Source organism: Dryobates pubescens, chromosome 17, assembly GCF_014839835.1.
Source record: "Dryobates pubescens isolate bDryPub1 chromosome 17, bDryPub1.pri, whole genome shotgun sequence".
In the NCBI taxonomy this organism is placed as follows: domain Eukaryota; kingdom Metazoa; phylum Chordata; class Aves; order Piciformes; family Picidae; genus Dryobates; species Dryobates pubescens.
The window spans coordinates 17,781,853-17,798,438 of record NC_071628.1 but is presented as its reverse complement, the minus strand read 5'-3'; the positions used below and the strand labels follow the sequence as shown (position 1 = coordinate 17,798,438).

General features: G+C 36.8%; 1 protein-coding gene across 3 annotated transcripts; it reads left to right on the top strand.

The window, feature by feature from the left end:
- Positions 1-4,115: 4,115 nt before the first annotated feature.
- BNIP2 (BCL2 interacting protein 2) lies at positions 4,116-15,045 on the top strand. Of its 3 annotated transcripts, XM_054168855.1 has the most exons (11): positions 4,116-4,203; positions 4,797-4,864; positions 5,707-5,717; positions 5,929-6,094; positions 8,013-8,189; positions 8,805-8,907; positions 9,184-9,315; positions 9,893-9,979; positions 10,117-10,215; positions 11,538-11,573; positions 13,965-15,045. In XM_054168855.1, exons 1-11 carry the CDS (start codon positions 4,154-4,156, stop codon positions 14,011-14,013), a joined length of 978 nt encoding a protein of 325 aa, XP_054024830.1. In that variant the 5' UTR covers positions 4,116-4,153; the 3' UTR covers positions 14,014-15,045. The 3 variants fall into 3 exon arrangements, with proteins under 3 accessions (XP_054024830.1, XP_054024831.1, XP_054024829.1); XM_054168856.1 differs by lacking the exon at positions 11,538-11,573; XM_054168854.1 differs by lacking the exons at positions 4,116-4,203; positions 4,797-4,864; positions 5,707-5,717; positions 11,538-11,573 and having other exon boundaries at positions 5,917-6,094.
- Positions 15,046-16,586: the final 1,541 nt, after the last annotated feature.

Sequence of the window (16,586 nt, the reverse complement as noted above, 5' to 3'; positions counted from 1 at the left end):
CTCAACATAGCGCAGCAGCACAGGCCTCAGCCCCGTTTTCACTAATGAGGTTGGGGGTTTGTCTTCAAGTCGGGGAGGATTACCCTCTGCTTCGTCCTGTGTGGTGAAGTTCGTGCAATGCCTTTTTCCACTGTAGGTTTAGCAGATGCCCAGTGCAGAGGTCTCTTGGCCGAAGTTAGAGTTACTTTCTAGTGCAACTTTTAGTTGCTTTTTCTAGTACTTTTTAGTTTCTCTGTGGTTCTAGCTACTAAGGTAATGTACTATGTAGTAATTGATTACTTCGGGCTATTTTCTGTGCGTATATAAATTCGGCAAAGTAATTGTATTTAGAGTATAAATTATTTCTGACTGTTGTCTGACCAGCTAGTATTTAAATGAGTCACAGTGATTCAGAAAGCCACATTCTGCTATTGCTGTGAACACAGAGTTTGAATTAGTATCTTCCTAAGTGAAAGCAAGAGTGTTCTCAGAAGTTTTATTTTTCAGCTGCTTGATTTCTCTGCGCTTTGATGCTGAGGAAAAGGAGTAAAAGGTGACAAAGAATTGTTATTAATGAAAGAGCTTGCATCACCTCATTGTGCAACCTTGCAAATTACGAAGTTTGCATGTCCATCTTCAGATCTAGGAAGTGCTTCTTGAGGTCATGGCTAGTGTGTTCACATTAAAAGCCAATGGGGTTATAAAAACATTCAGAATTTTTAGTGAGCTGGCCCATGTGGATGTGTGTATCAGAGAATATCTCTGTGCATTATTTTTGGCATGCTGTACAATCAAATGTGAAAAATACCCTTAGAGGCACCTCTTTAAAGCCTGAACCTATATGTAACTTAATCAATGCTTAGTTAATGTTTCTGTTGGAAGGATGAAGGTGAAATGTAGGAGAACAAAAAGTAGGCTAAGCTCTTTTTGAAGTTGACTTTTTGAGAGGAAAAGCAGGCTATTCTTTGATCAGGTGTGTAGTTCAGTAGTGATCTCATCATTGCAATTATCTTGCAAAATAAACGTTATTCCATCTCAAATGTGGTCTTGCTGATCAAGGACTTTGTAATGGGTAGGCAAATGTGACAATATAAACGAATATTTGTGTTTACTTCTGAGAACTCGACTTTGACCACATAAAAAATAGTTCTCCCAAGGAATCTTTAACATCATGAGTAAAATGATCTCATTCTGCTTTTTCCTAAGTAGCAGGTAGAGATTAGTGTCTCTGTTTAGCTTGCTCTGAATTTAATTTTCTTGAAAGGGTAATTTATAATGGACTTCCTGACACTGCGGTATTTGGGATTCCAGCAACTATCAACTAAACCAGCTCAGTATTAATGAGAGAATTCTGAGAATTCTCTCTCTTTGCAGGAAATAAAAACTCCCAAAACTAGAATATTGATGTCTGACTTCTGGTGGAAGCAGTGGTATTCTTTACATACAAACTTAAATAGGTTTAATCTTACTTTCTGGAAATGAAAATCCATTCATTAGCTGTAGTGGAAGATTAGTGACTTTCAGTGATGTGTTCCCTTGTGATTCCACTTTTATTTTGGTAATACTGTAACTTAGCAGTTGAGTTATTTAAAAATATAAAGGCACTTTTTGAGCACTGAAGTCACTCAGTGGTTCCAGTAGTAAAGCAGAACCACATATCAATCCTGTGCCTAGATGTTTTCTGATGTGTTGAAGTTTTTGATCTTCAAGTGTCTTCCAATATTCCAATTCAATTTCTTTACCTAAAGTGGAAAGTAGTGAATGTCGGACAGTAAAAATGATCAGGCCTTGCTGTTCTCAGAAACCATGCCTTTCTGAGGTGGCCATGAAGGGTGCTAGGATCAAGTAGAAAGTAATTGCTTCTCCATGACTAATAAATACTTGCATTATTACCACATACTGCATGTTTCAGGTTAAGCTTTTGCATCTTTGGTTTACAGTGGAATTCAAAAGAGACTTGGGCATAGTGAAAACGTAAGATATCAGCACTACCACCGCAGCTCTAGGAAGACTCTCCTATCCTCTGCTTTAGTTTGCATAAACAGAAATAGATTATTCCCCCCCTGCTTTGTAAGCATTTATATTAGCAATGTAAAACTATTCAGTAGTTAAATTTGAAGTCAGCACTTTTCTAATTTTCCTGAGAAGATTCCCCTTATTCCTTAATTACTCATTCTTCTAGGTGACAAATGATAGTCCTTCTGTACCTGAGACTTTAAGTTGAAACATTGAAAAGAACTACTTAATCTGCATGTTAAGTGGGATGCTGAAAACCTAAATTCAGGCTTATCTGATGTTGAATTTGGAACTTGCTTTGTAAGTTGTTTGTAATTGTACTATGTGGTACTTAGTGAATGATTGCTTTCAAAGCTACATTACTGAGAACTTGTGATGAGAACTCTGTTAAGTAATGTGAGAAGTGTTTTGTCAAAGTGTCTTAAGCTTTGATTACACGAGTAACTTTTAAACTCTTTCCTTGTTTTAATGCATCAAGTTTATCTCGATGTAATGGCTTGCAGAAAGGAATTGCTTCTGCACTGAAAGTAAATAGATGTTATTTGGTATTCTTCAGAATTGAGGTGGGGAATCTCTTCAGGGCTTGGAGCAGAATCCTACTTGATACTGGCTTGTGGGAACTGTATTGTGAATGCTTGAGAGTAACATATCCCACCAGCACAGTGATAGGGTTGGTTTGTGGTGATAGGTTGGTTTTCTTGTGCAAACACTCAGCAAGTTAGTACCTAGGAGAAACTGTATGCTGAGCATATCATCATCTTAATGAAAGCAAGAATGTTTCATATAGAAAGTCGTATGATTCAAGCAGCAAAAAGCCTGCTCCAAACAGCATATTAGTCAAAAAAAGAGAGGGGGAGAGCTCTGTGGACAGTTGTTGGGGCAAGATCTTGGAGACTGCACAAGCACATAATGCCAGCTACTGAGCCATGTAGGGTATGAATGATTCAAACAAGGAGGTTCTGACCATTAAGAGGAACTAGGTTACTACTTTCCAGAAATTGTATTCTGTTTTCTGGGTGAGGGGAGCAGGGAAACATCAGTAAAGTAAGCTTGAATTTTGGTCATTAGTGTTTAATGTGTCTCACATACTGCAGTTTTAATAAGAAATAAGTGGTTTAGGGTTTTTTAAAAATTATTATTGATCAGCTTGTGTACTGTAGCTTTAAAGCACTGCAGGACACTTTTAAAACAGTCTGTGGTTGTAATCAGGTCAGGAAAAGAAATTGATCTGTTGTGAAAGGTGATCCTACACAATAGGAAGTGTAACCTTGCATTTTTAGCCATGTGACAAGTAATTGTCTGGGTTAATTAGCAGTATGCTTGTGTTCAAACCTTATACTGTGTTGATTGCTTCTTTGCATTTAAAAATCTGTTTCCTGTTTTGATCAGTGTTAATCCCCCCCCCCCATTTTCATTTAGGTTTTCCTGTTCCTGCCGATCTTCAGAGCTGACACAGCCAAGAGCATCAGCTGGCTTGGATTTGTATGTCAGCAGAATGGTTTATTGCATTTCATTTTTGTGTATTCCTTGTTGCTGGTGATGGGTGAGCCTGAAAAAGCACAGCTTGACTTGCACTTCACAGGGTGAGTTCTGTGAAAATGCTTTCTGAGACAGTCATCATCAGAGAGTGTTTTTGATGTTTCTCAAGAACCAAGTTGTATTTTAGGTATGACCATCTAGTTTGGTTTTGTTCTGTGGTGGTTTGGTTTGTTTTGTTTTCCTTGAAATACACAGTTTTTGAATATCTCCAGACAGCTGTCAGGTTTCTTACAGTTCAGAGTGAACTGGTGTGCTTCTAAATAATTGGGTTGCCCAGGGTCTTGATTTTAACTGAGAGAGTGATCCCTCTTGAGCAAGGCTTTGGAGTACTTGAGACCTCTTTCAGTTTAAATTATTGACAGTAAAGCATTCTATAAGCAGTTTTGTATTAAAAAGAGTATGGAAGTCAAACTTTTCCTTGGTTTTGGGTTACTTTTTAGTTTTGCCTAATACTATAACTTGCTGGTAAGTGAAAGGGTGTGTTGGAAGTATGGGGATTACTACAGTACTGAACTAGCATGTTCTTGTGTGCTCCTGCAGCTTCTTTTCAGCCCGCTGTCCCGAAGAGAAGTAGTTCTGGCTGATCAGGAGTCTACTAGCTATTAAAGTTGGCTGAAGAATGGAAGGTGTTGAGTTTAAGGAAGAATGGCAAGATGAAGATTTTCCAAGGTTCTTAATTTTTTTTGAGTAATTCTTACCAAATGCATAACATCCAGAAGCAGCCAGCTGTCTATCTTGCTAGTGAACTGACACTCAGTATCAATCTTGAAGGGATTTCTACTAATACAGGAGTCTCAAAAAGGCTTTGTTATGGTCTGAAAAGGATCACTTCATGTTCATGTGTAATTAGTAACATGGGAATACCACTTTTAAGTTTCCAGTGTTAGTAAAGTGACAATCTTTCACAGTTAAGACTGCGAGGGATGCTTGGACTGAAACTGAAACTTACTTCAGAGCCATGCTATAATAACAAGACTATGGCAAGTTTTCTTAGGGCTGACATGCTCTAGTAGCAACCAGAATTTTGGCATTTGTCACATCAACAGATGCTCACTTCAATGCAGCAAAGTAATTTTCTGGTGCCTTGGTGCCTTGTTTGCTGAATGCTTGAATTTGAGCTATAGGTAAATTCAGTTGAGCATTTTCCCACTGTGTTTTTTGTGATGTGGGGTTTTATCTTTTAGCAGTGGATATTTGTGTTCAGGTGGCTACTTAAAAAATAAATAAATGTTTGTAACAATAGTTTTTACTTTGTGCACCAGGCCTTTGCCAGAGGATGATCCTGTTGAGTCAGATGTATTGGCTGCAGCTGAAACACAAAGCGAAGCTGGTAAGACCATTCCACTCCAGTCAAGCTGACTGCTTACTACTTAGATGACTGGTTTAAAGCTCTATTTTTGTGTTAGGGTGGGTTTTGTTTGTTCTGTTGTGGGGTTGGGATTTTTTTGTCAGGAAACATTCTAAATGACAGTTGTGTACGTGAAGGCTATTATAAACATCTTGTCTAGAATGAATAGGGGTCTAGAGTACAATATGAGATTCTTCATCCTCCCTGTGAACAAAACCATCCAGGCAACACCGGATGAAAATGAATTACTGCACTCACTTCCTGACCTGTCTTAAAATCTTGATTCTGTGCATCATTGAAGGCCTCTCTTTGCTTTCCTCCAAATTTCAGACCTTTGTGGCCTTTAAAAATGTTGCCTTTCTGGTAAGAGGAGAAATAACACAGTGTGGGGTTTACAATTAATTTTTCCTTTTTTTAATCTCTGCTGCAGTTGTGGCATTTCCAGTGCTGGATCAGGCTTTTATTTAGTTAGTTTTATTCTTTTTGTTTTATTCCCTGCCTTCAGCTGCTGAGTTATGCAAGTACCTGTCTTCTCTCTGAAAGCATGCAGTTATTCACCTTTAATTTTCTGTCCTTGCTGTTGTCTGCCAGCTGGCTTGGTGGTTGTTTGTTGTTTTTTTTTTTTCCAGCTTATGCAGTATGTTTTATTTCATCAAAGATGGTTGTGATATTGCCAGTACCTAACAAAAACAATGGACGTGGAGCTATTGTGTGATTTGCAACATTTATTTTGTATATGTAGAGCAACTCATAATATACTTTGATACAGCAAATAGTATGTGCAATAGTTGATGATCCCAGCACTTCAGGTGGTTCCTCTGTAGGGAGCATGGTGGTCTAGCACTGATCAGTGTGTGTGCAGTCAAGTAAACCTGTGGTCTTGAGGACTTAAGAACTTTGATGTCCAGGTGCTGTTGTTTTCAGCTCACATTTAATTCTTGTTCCAAAGATAAATTGCATACATTTGCTCTTAACTTGTTAATGTGTTTTTCTATGCTTGCTTTAGTTTTGAAAATAGTTTTTTTGTGGGTCTTTTTAATACAGAGGTTAAAGGAACCAAAGTGAAGAGGAAGCTAATGGCTCCAGATATTAGCTTAAATTTTGATCACACTGGAAAATCTGTTTTGTCTGATGACTTGGATGACAGCAGGGAGATTGATTTGGATGATATAGATACTCCTTCAGAAAATAGCAATGAGTTTGAATGGGAAGGTAAGTGCTTTGTTCTTTTTGTCTAACACCCTAAAAAACATCTCTTGATGTGCAGGTCAACAGTTTTTCAAGTGGGAAATAACTATGACTCAGTGTTACAAGAGTACAAATGTAAAGAAATTGGAAACAGATTGAATGAATTTTTAATAAGGTGCAAGTCAGACCTGCAATGATTAGTGAACAGGCAGCATCATAATTGCTGTAACCCCAAATAAAACTAGGTCTTTAATGATATTCACCTAAAAGATTCAAAGCTATGGAAAAGCCTCTCTGCTACAGTATGTTTTTAAGAACTAACTTTGGGGATGGGGAAATGTTTTACATGTGTTATAGATGAGTTTTTAATAGAGGTGAACCATATAAAGGGATATAGGTTATAGATTGACTAGTCAGAAATGGATGAATTGCAAGCCTTTGTATCTAAGGAGGACTCAATGGTAGTACTAAAAGTGCGTAACACCTCAGATCATCTTATTGTTGTGATACTATGGCAGAAGGTCAGTAGCCTTACAGTTTATATGCTGTCTAGACTGACTGCAAGTGGTGGATGTAGTAGTGAGAAAAGTTCAATTCTTCCTCCCCACACAAACCACAGCTAACTCAGTCGGAGAAGCAAAATGGATGAGAGCTGTATTTTTCCAAGCAGAATGAAATGCAATGAATATGTAGTATTTTGTGTCAGTGACTTCTGAAATTAGTTGATAGGAAATTAACTTAGCTATAGTCACACTAGTAATGATCTTAAGAAACCAACAGATGCTTTATCTTATAGGCAAAACCTGGAGATTCCAGCACATTATAGTTGAGGTGAAAGTTTTGTGTAGGAATTAAATCACAGTTTTTAAACTTGCAATTTGTGTTTTAAAGCTGTTTTGTGTAAGCTAGGAACTGTATTGTTGGCCAAACAGTTGGGATCTTTAACTTAGGTAGGCTTCATGACTAAATATCTCTAATAAATAAACATGTAAAGATTTTTTATGTATTCTGGAAAGAGAAAAAAATTGAGTAAAGAAGCTGCTCTCTTTTGACTGTTGAGTATGAAACACTACCTGGTTTTTATTCCATTATAGCTTATAAATGGATAAAGAAACATACTGCAGGTGCAGTTTTCAGAACAGACTGGGGGTTTGCCTAGGTAAAAGGATTTTCATCATTCTAGTGAAGAACAGTTGGTATTTAGGGTTAGTTTTGCAATGATGTGAAGGAAATATTCCAGAAATTTGTCTTGTTTTTAAAAGTGGCTGAAAAGGGTTTCTGTCTTTTCTTCCTTTAATGCTGCTGTCTTCATTTTCCTGGAAGGATAGTTTCAATTAACAGCTTTGTCTTGGGAACTGACAACTAACTTGCAGTAGGTTTTTCTCGCTTTGGGTAAGGTCTGTGCAACAAAGTCAAGAATCGTAATTTAATTGCAGAAGATTCTCACAGATAGCTATCAGCATAAATTTCATGTATATTGATTACACACATATGAATTAGATTTAATTTCTAATAGATTTGCCTGCATGTCTGCTTGCAAGGTACTGTCAATGTTGAAAATTACGCTTTTATGTCCGTCTGTGATCAAGTGATTTGTGTAATGATCATTGGAGTTAACCACTTTGTCTATTGTGGTGAGGCTCATCATGGTCTGAGCCGAAAGCCTGCAATTAATCAGTCTTCCTACATGAATGGAAATTCATCATGTGCCTCTTAACACAGAAAATGATGAAATTCAGTAAATGGATAACAGGCAACAGGGTATTTTGATAAAATACATGAAACCCACAAGATCCTGTTTTGTAATGATTGAAAGGAACTGAGTCATCTGAGTGGCTAAAGAATATTAAAATAATTAGATAGCAAAGTGGTTAACCTGAGTTGTGATTGTCACTTTACATGGTATTCATAGTGGATCTTCAATATGTTTTAACTTTTGCAGATGATCTTCCAAAACCCAAAACTACTGATGTAATTAGGAAAGGATCGCTTACTGAATACACTCCAGAAGAGGAGAAAGATGATGGTCGACGCTGGCGTATGTTTAGGATCGGAGAACAGGACCATAGGGTGGACATGAAGGCAATTGAACCATATAAAAAAGTTATTAGTCATGGGGGTAAGGATTAGTGATATGCCAAAGAGAACCGTTGAGAGATTGTCTTTTAGCTGAGTTGGGGTCACACGGGAAGAGCTTTGGGCATCAAGAGTCATGTAACAGTTCATTTGTTGTAGTATTAAGGCATATAGTTGATTTTATTCCCTGCCCCACCCCCCATTAAACTGAGATTCTGAAATGTACACTGTTCAGCTGAAGCTCCCAACATGCACATCTGTATTAAGATGCACTTATCAGTTCTACAGTATCAGTGCTACCAGTATGATGTTTTGGAAGAGTGTTGTAAGCATTAACTATAAATCTTCTAAGGCATAAATTGATTTAATGACTCTTCTCAACAGGTCTGTGGAGTTTGAGATGAGGAAAAGTTGACTATGTAAAATACTAGTAAATATACTGAGATACTGGTTGTAGGTACAGCATTTGATTTACATTAAATTCAGCTCTTTATTTATAGGTACACAGCATTCTGTAACTGAGTTAATTTGTCTATGGAGAATAGATGTTTGTAAATCTCTGAGGTAACTAAAATCAAAGCTAACATCAATGTGCTTGACTTCGTAGTCAGCATGTAGTCACTTTTGTCACTACTGCTGCTTTTTTCTTTGGTTTTAGGTTATTATGGCGATGGGTTAAATGCCATTGTTGTGTTTGCTGTTTGCTTTATGCCTGAAAGCAGCCAGCCTAACTACAGATACCTGATGGACAATCTATTTAAGTAAGTCATCATCTGAATACTTTGTTTTCATATTATGAAGCGCAGCATTTTAATGTAAGGGCGATTACTTCTTTCCAGTTTAAGCTTTTTATATTTCAGATGAGGGAAAGGTCAAAAATAACAAAGCAACACTATCTGCTTCCAGGAGAAGGAAAATAGTTATTAGATGTTGCTCAACACTCTTGCAGACTTTGTTTTTTAAAATGCATTTAAGCATACTAGGAGCATTAATATCCACAGGTCTTCACTTGAAAGTTTCCCTGCTTGTCTCTGCAGATACGTAATTGGCACTTTAGAGCTGTTAGTAGCAGAAAACTACATGATAGTTTACCTGAATGGTGCAACAACACGGAGAAAAATGCCAAGTATAGGCTGGCTTAGGAAATGTTACCAGCAAATTGATAGAAGGTAAGAAGTTCAGCAGTGTTCTTTTTACAGTATTCACATGTTCACTGATTTATGTATTTAGGGAAAGCTGCTTTTTAATGTGGTGTCTGGTACTTACTGGTTAAGATTTAGTTAAGCAAATTACTTTGAGTATTGAAAACCCCTTCCTAAGCTAGACAATGTGGAATAGTGCTACAGACACGTTTGGGTTTTGTTACGGTTTGTTGTTGCTTTTGGGGGTTGTTGGTGAAAACAGTTGTTAGAATACTGAATACTATTCTGACACAGTATCCTTAAAACTTCCTGTGTTAATGTGATAAAGGGGTCCTTTGTGAAGCATTTCATTTTTAGTTGACCAAAAACATTTGAAGAAACGTTTCTTTGGAATGTTATGTCTTTGATATTGTTGCCAAAATATTATATCTTAAATTTTGACTACACAGTTGCTTGATACTTGTTTTTCTCTGGCAGACAGTAATTTCTAATAATGGAATGTCACATTTCTGTGACAGTTGGGCTTGCAAAAACTTCTTGTGTATTCTTGTTGCCATGCTGCCATTTTGTTCAAGTAATTATGCCTTCTGTTTTAATTCTATAGGTTAAGAAAAAATCTGAAATCATTAATTATAGTTCATCCTTCTTGGTTCATCAGAACACTTCTGGCCATCACAAAACCTTTTATTAGGTAATGCTCTGGAAGCTCTATTTTTGAAAAGTAAAATCTTAGCAACTGTTTATTAAAACAGTTCTTGAAGTTTTAAAGTATTGACACACTGACATTTTTTGAAGTTGTAACTGTACCCTGCATTTGTTCTTCCACAGCTCAAAATTCAGCCAAAAAATTAGATATGTCTTTACTCTGGCAGAACTGTCTGAACTCATCCCCATGGAATATGTTGGCATCCCAGAATGCATAAAACAGTATGTCTCATTATTCACGTGTTCTACACTGATCATGCCTTAGAAACAGTATATATTGTGTTCAGTGATTGGTTTGAAGGTAATAGCTTGCATTAATAAAACACAATTCAGCTCAGATAATTGCTGTCTCTAGGAGATGTATCCCTGTTTCACCACAGTTTGGTATGCAGTAGCATGGAGAGTCAAAGTGCCAAAGTATAGGGATTTTAACAGGTATTGGCTTAAGTAATTGCCAAATTATGGTGTGTGAACGACAAGGCCTCACTTAGTTTTCTACCCTTTAGTATACTAAACTGGCTTGGGAGAGAAATTTTGGGCATGTTGATACTGAAGTTATTTGTAGTACCTTCATTGTTTGTGCTAAAATGTGGAGGAAGTTAAATGGTGAATTATCACTTGGGTTGGAATTTGGTTTAAAAGAAGAGTTGTGGTGGGAAAACTGCTGAACCCCTACTCAGTTCTAAACTGCTTTGAAAGGTGAAGGCATTATCAGTGTCCTTGGCTCTCTACCCTTCCCTCCAGATATGACTATCCATCTGTACAACTGTGCTTTCAAATAAGATACTTTCATCAATAGCAGCAATAGATTTGAAACCATAGACTTGCGTCCCGCAAAAGACAGATGAAAATACTATCAATTCTGATAAATTGATCAGCCTGTTGGAGGGAATAATGGAAAACCTAGCTAGCATGCATCACAATAGATGTTCACAAACTGGGAACTCCATCACGATGGCATACTCTTGCTGTGTGGAGAGATGGCACATCCATGTTGGGCAAATGTGCACTCCCTCAAGTGAGTAGTTATTGCAGTAAGCGTTCAGCTGGTGTCAGCTGCATGGTGTAACTTTTTATAGAACACAAAATGTGGTGTTCTTGGGGCATGGGAGAATATGACAATGCTGAAGCAGCATTTTGTTATCCTTAGAGCTTTTGAAGGATGTCTTAAGAATATCCAGGCTGTCATTCCAGGTCTTGAAAGACTCCTTTCTGTATCGATGAACTTGTTCTGCTAAGGCTAGACTTGGTGAACTTGCACAATTAATTCTTGGACTTCAGTGGAATATTTAGCTTCAAACTCTTGAATACAGACTTTAAATTTTTGTGGTGAATATTAACACTGTACAAGAGGTTGTGTTGAATTAATGTTATGTCAGGGTAATGCTTACAAATGTTGGAGATACAATGTTGGTTTTTTTTCCTTAATTATATTAAAGTTGGTATGCTTCTACAAACTGTGTTGACACTAATACCAGTGTACAGCTTCTGTTGAATTTGGCCTTCATATGTTGTTTACTGAAATCAAACTTTTCCTCACCAAGGTATGAAGAAGAAAAATTTAGAAAGAAACAGAAAAGGTATAATCATATTTTGATCAGGGTTGCATCTAGATAAGATGATTTGCACTGCAACTAACTCCCAGTTGATTGGCTTGCACAAAGGAATAAGCATTTGTAAATATAAACATGCACTAGTGACTGAAGTTTTATGCATGGAAGTAACTATACTGCCTGCAAAGTACAGTATATCATCTGAAAGAACTCACCTGGGTGTTTAAAACACATATTTTAATCCATTACATGAAATGCTCACTTTAAAGGGGACATGTGAATTCTCAAATGAACCTTCAAGAGGCAAAAGTATGCTTCTGTAGGTTTTACTGTTTCTAATAAGTGAAGTCTGAAGAAAGAGATGGTTTTAGGTGCGAAGCTGTAGCTATGCATCAGCAGAGACCCAACTCCAGAAGAGGCTTTGAGTCTTGCATTTTGTATTTGCAGTATTCACTACCTTTTTAGTTAACTTGCACAGATGCAATTTAAATTAGTATTTGTAGTGCTGTTTGTATTTGCAGTGCCTGTGTTCCTTTCTAATAAACACTGGATTTTCCATTTTGTTAACTTTCAGTTTCATGCTAACTATTCAAGCCATAGCAGTAGCTGATGAGTTCTTTAACAGATATGTTAATTTTTTCACTCTCACTAACAAAAGCAAAACTGAATGGTTTTGCTACTAACTTCGGCTTTTTAAATTAGCCTTCCTGTATGTGCCCTAACTTGAGGGAGGCTTGTTTGTCTAAATTGGCTAACAAAACAGAGAGGAATACTGAGAGGTTAAAATAGAAGGCATGTAGCTTGTGATAGTTTTCAGGTAAAGCTAGGAATTATTCCAATGAACTGATACTTTTGCAGTATGTAATGTAACTACTAACGATGTGAAATGTAAGAACATACTGAACACCAATTCTGTGCGATTTCCCTCCTCTCTATCCCAAGCCACAGGTGTGCCTAATTTGGCCTAATCCTATTGCAATGCCCAATGCATTCAGAATGCAAACCTGAGGCATTTAAAGGGTAATGTAAAACCTTTAAAAAACAAACGAACAACACCAACAAAAAACCCACTCCAGTACAACAAACACTTTTTAGGGTCCCTCTCAATATAATCTCTACCGCCATTACTTTTGTAAAATTTAGTGTGCTCCTAAGTGAAATTTAGGTGTAGAGGTCATGGGCACTGTTTGATACTGAGACTTTAATATGCTTGAAAGGCATTGTTTACTATAACAGAAGGAAAGGAGGTGTCTTGAAGTTTAGTTAATAAATTCCATGTCAAAACAAGCTTTTCAAAGGTAACTGCAGTGAGGACAGGAATGAGTTGTATATTGAAAATGTGGCCAGATATTCAACTGGAATTGTTGTTTCTAGACAAAGCTGCTCTGGTCTTTGGATCTTTATTCAGTTCAGTTCTTACAGCTGAAAAAAAAATTCCAACAGACCAACAAAGTTACCTCCCCTATTTATGGGTTGGTAGCCTAGAGCTGCTGTTACTGACTTTTATTTCTTGTTTTAAAATGGCTGCTTATTAGTTTGAGAGACTGGACCAGTAAGTTAGACAAGTAGATTGTTAGAAGACAAACTTGGCCTTAGCCTGTCTCACTCTGGAACCGCTCTTGGTTTTTAAATAAATTAATCTTCAGCACAACTTATTTACTAGAAGATATAGTTAAGACTATAGCTTGCTCTTACTGTAAAGAGAAGTATGTCTCATGCAGGCTTGTGAACCATCCACTGGTTTCTGCAAAACATTTTGTTTGCTAGTCCCTAGGCAGATTAAAAAAAAGCAACAACAAATAAACCCCCCCCCAAGAAAACAAAAACTTAAAAAAAAAAAAACAACAAAAGAGATCAAACCGATTTTTAGCAGCAAGTCTTAGAACATAATGGAGACAGTGGTGTAGTTAAGGAGCCACTTCACTTTTGTTCACTCAGCTAGCGCTGTTAGCTTCTTGGCTTAATTATAACATTGAAGGTAATTCTGTACAGTGAAGTTCATCAAAATAGTAGTGCTTGATGGTATTGTCATGCTTTCCTTAAGCTTTGTATTCCTGCTTGCATTAGTTTAAAGCACAGAACCTGCTGCTTTTTTTTTTTTTCCCCCTTCACTTGCACTTTTTCAAAAGCTTTTTGTTTTGAATGCTACAGTTAACTTAAATGATTTCTTAAAAAAATAGTAAATAATTTATAGGGGGAGGTAGAAAAACAGTTTTGTTTTTTTTTCTCCTAAAAAGAAGCATTGCTGTGACAGCATTCAGTAAAAATCTTCATTTAATATTTATTTACTAAAACTTTTCCTATGTAAAAGCTTCATGTTTTCCTGCTAAGATTAATAGGTTTTGCTTAATATATGAGCTATCAAACTCAACAACTTCTTAACACAGTAATAATTTTGCTGCTTTCTTTGCTAAGCAGAGTTGACCAAGAGCTGAATGGAAAACAGGAGCAGAAAAGTGAACAGTAAGTTTGGAGTCCAAACAAGACTGAAGAATATGCAGATGGAATGATGCTGATTTTTGCTCCATTTACAGTGCATTCTCTGTGTGCATGTACTAGATAACCTGTTGCAAAAGGTGCTTAACCTCTTTGGACTAGCAGGCAGTGGACTGCTTACTGCTGTATTGGTTTGTCTTGACTTTAATAGCTATGTTTATGTAATCATTTTATACCGCTAAATATATATAAAAAAAAGTTTCCAGAGGATGTTCTTGCAGTTGTTTATCTAAATGATGCATGTTCTTCAGTAAAATATTTATATACCTAAATGTTAAAGGAAAGAGATAATATATATTTTTATGACTGAGCAATATATTCTGTGTACCTGCTGAAGGAATTCATTTGCAGGTAGACAAGGCCATAAGTTACTTGTTATTGTATAAATCTGTTATGCTGTAAATGGTCAAGTGCATTTCTTTGTCACAGAAACCTTAATTTGTTTGAATATTAACCACCATATATAATGTAGTCTTTCACAAGTGTAGAGAGCCTTATTTTTTTGTTCACATACCTAACACAAGTTGTATTCGTTTACCTCACTAGAGCGAGTAATGAGCTCAGAGCTAGAGCTTTAATATCTTTTAGTCCATTTTTCTGAATGCATAACTGCAGTTCTGTGGACCTCAGTCCTGATGGTCAAAGGGTTTAAGCCTAAGCCATAACAGAAGCTAAACTCTTTGAATTACTAGTAAGATATAAGACCTTTCTCAGCTTCAGTTGTGAATTTTGCTTCAGTGAATCAAGGCTGTCTCAGCTGACAGTTGGAAATCAATTCATCACAGTTCTTCTGGGATGAATATCAGTTGCCACCAGTAGGAGCTCTGGTCATACTCAGTAGAGCTTGGGAGTCACACAGATGCTGTAGCCGTAATACCAATTGTTTGTAGAGGTATGGTGGGTCTTAGGCTACCTGTGTCATCCTTGTAGGTGGAACACCCATTTCCAAAACTTAGTTTGACACATGATATCACCACTAATTTGACTTAAAAAAAAAAAAGGTGATTCACAAGTTGGTGTGTTTTCCCTCCCCACAATGGTAGTAAACTTGCCTGTTGGAGGTGTTCTTGGATGCGTAACTAGTGTCCATAGGTTTATCAGGACAACAAATAATGCACTGGTTGATGTGTTGTAAAAGTTTTGGATATCTTTTGATAATCCGTGCAATTTTCCTGTAAGGGCAGGTGCATGCAAATCCATTCAGGTGTTGAGCAATATAATATTGTAACAAATATATTAAATCATCCCTGTCAGTTTTTATCATACTCACAATTTTGTATTGATGCTGAAAATATCACTGTTAGACGGTTCCCTTATTTAAAGAAACCAAAATGGTTGTGTTTAACTAGATAACTCTTTGACACTGATAAATAGCAGTTAGTTCCATGGTCAAGACTTATTACCAATTAACAATCTGTCTCTCATGATACATGCATACACTATGAGAACATACTTGAGTCAGATGAGGGCAAATTGCCCCTGTCTCAGAGTTTAAGTCTGCAATTCAGAGACTTTCAAGATCTAGGTACTTGTGTTATAAAAGCCTCTGCATCACAGTTTTAAAGAGATTAATATGCAGGGTGTTCTTTTTCAGCAGGCAATCCTAATTTCAAGTTGCCTTGCATTTATTTCATCAGGTTTGGATCTTGGTCTGAAAGCAGAACACAAATGTGAACAGCTTCTTTGGGGCTGTCTTATTGTCTTGCTTCAATTTCAATGTTGAACCAGATAAATGTAAAGTTTCAGTGAGTAAATTGGGCACTTTGAGCCTATTTGTTTCTGATACTTCCCAGGGTAGTGTATGCAAACCTTCCTGATGTTTACTACTTCTGTGTGGGTCCTAAGATAGATACTAAGTGTTGTGATCATCTCATACCCCTTTTTACCTGATTAGAAAAAGTATTCTTGCCAGTAAAAGTGTATTCTTAGTTCAGTGTGCCCTGTTGCTTCCTATGTGTGTAGTGCAGTGTAGAGTAGCCAGTCCTCTGCATAGACCAGCTTGCCTACTGATGGGATTGGTACTGTTTCTTTTGTGCTGGCTGAATGGTTCTACGGTTTCATGCTGCAGCAGTACTATTTCTTTTGGGAATGTGCATGTTTACTGAATGGTTTATTTCTCTAGTATAATTTTTTGTGAATGAATACAGAGCACAACAGTTCTTCTGCCCTTAAAGATCTGCAGCTTGAGAAAGGTGTACTAAAGAACTATTCCCCTCTGACCTTTTGCAGCTCATCTAATGGTGAGGTGGATGTTTACAAAAAGTGAAGAGGTCCCAAAGTTGTCTTGAACACAAATGGGTAACTTTTTGTCAAACTTATCTCTTTTGAAATGTGTAAAAATAAAAAGATAATATATTTTAATATTTAAGGCTATGACAAGTTGAAATGTCATACTTCAATAAAAGTTATTTTAAAACCTTTGTGATAAGCCACAGCATTGCAGGGCATTCAATTATTCAATGGCACTTCCTTCTGAAAGTACAACTCATGTTGCTAGAATGCAGTTTGAGCCCTGTCAAGAAAAGAATTTCATGAGTCACTAAT

What these genes read in the sequence shown, in the direction of transcription:
- BNIP2 (XM_054168855.1), top strand. Translation starts at nt 4,154, where the DNA reads ATGGAAGGTGTTGAGTTTAAGGAAGAATGGCAAGATGAAGATTTTCCA. An exon ending in ATCACAAAACCTTTTATTAG is followed by an intron (nt 9,980 to 10,116) that starts GTAATGCTCTGG and finishes GTTCTTCCACAG; the next exon opens with CTCAAAATTCAGCCAAAAAA. An exon ending in ATCCCAGAATGCATAAAACA is followed by an intron (nt 10,216 to 11,537) that starts GTATGTCTCATT and finishes TTCCTCACCAAG; the next exon opens with GTATGAAGAAGAAAAATTTA.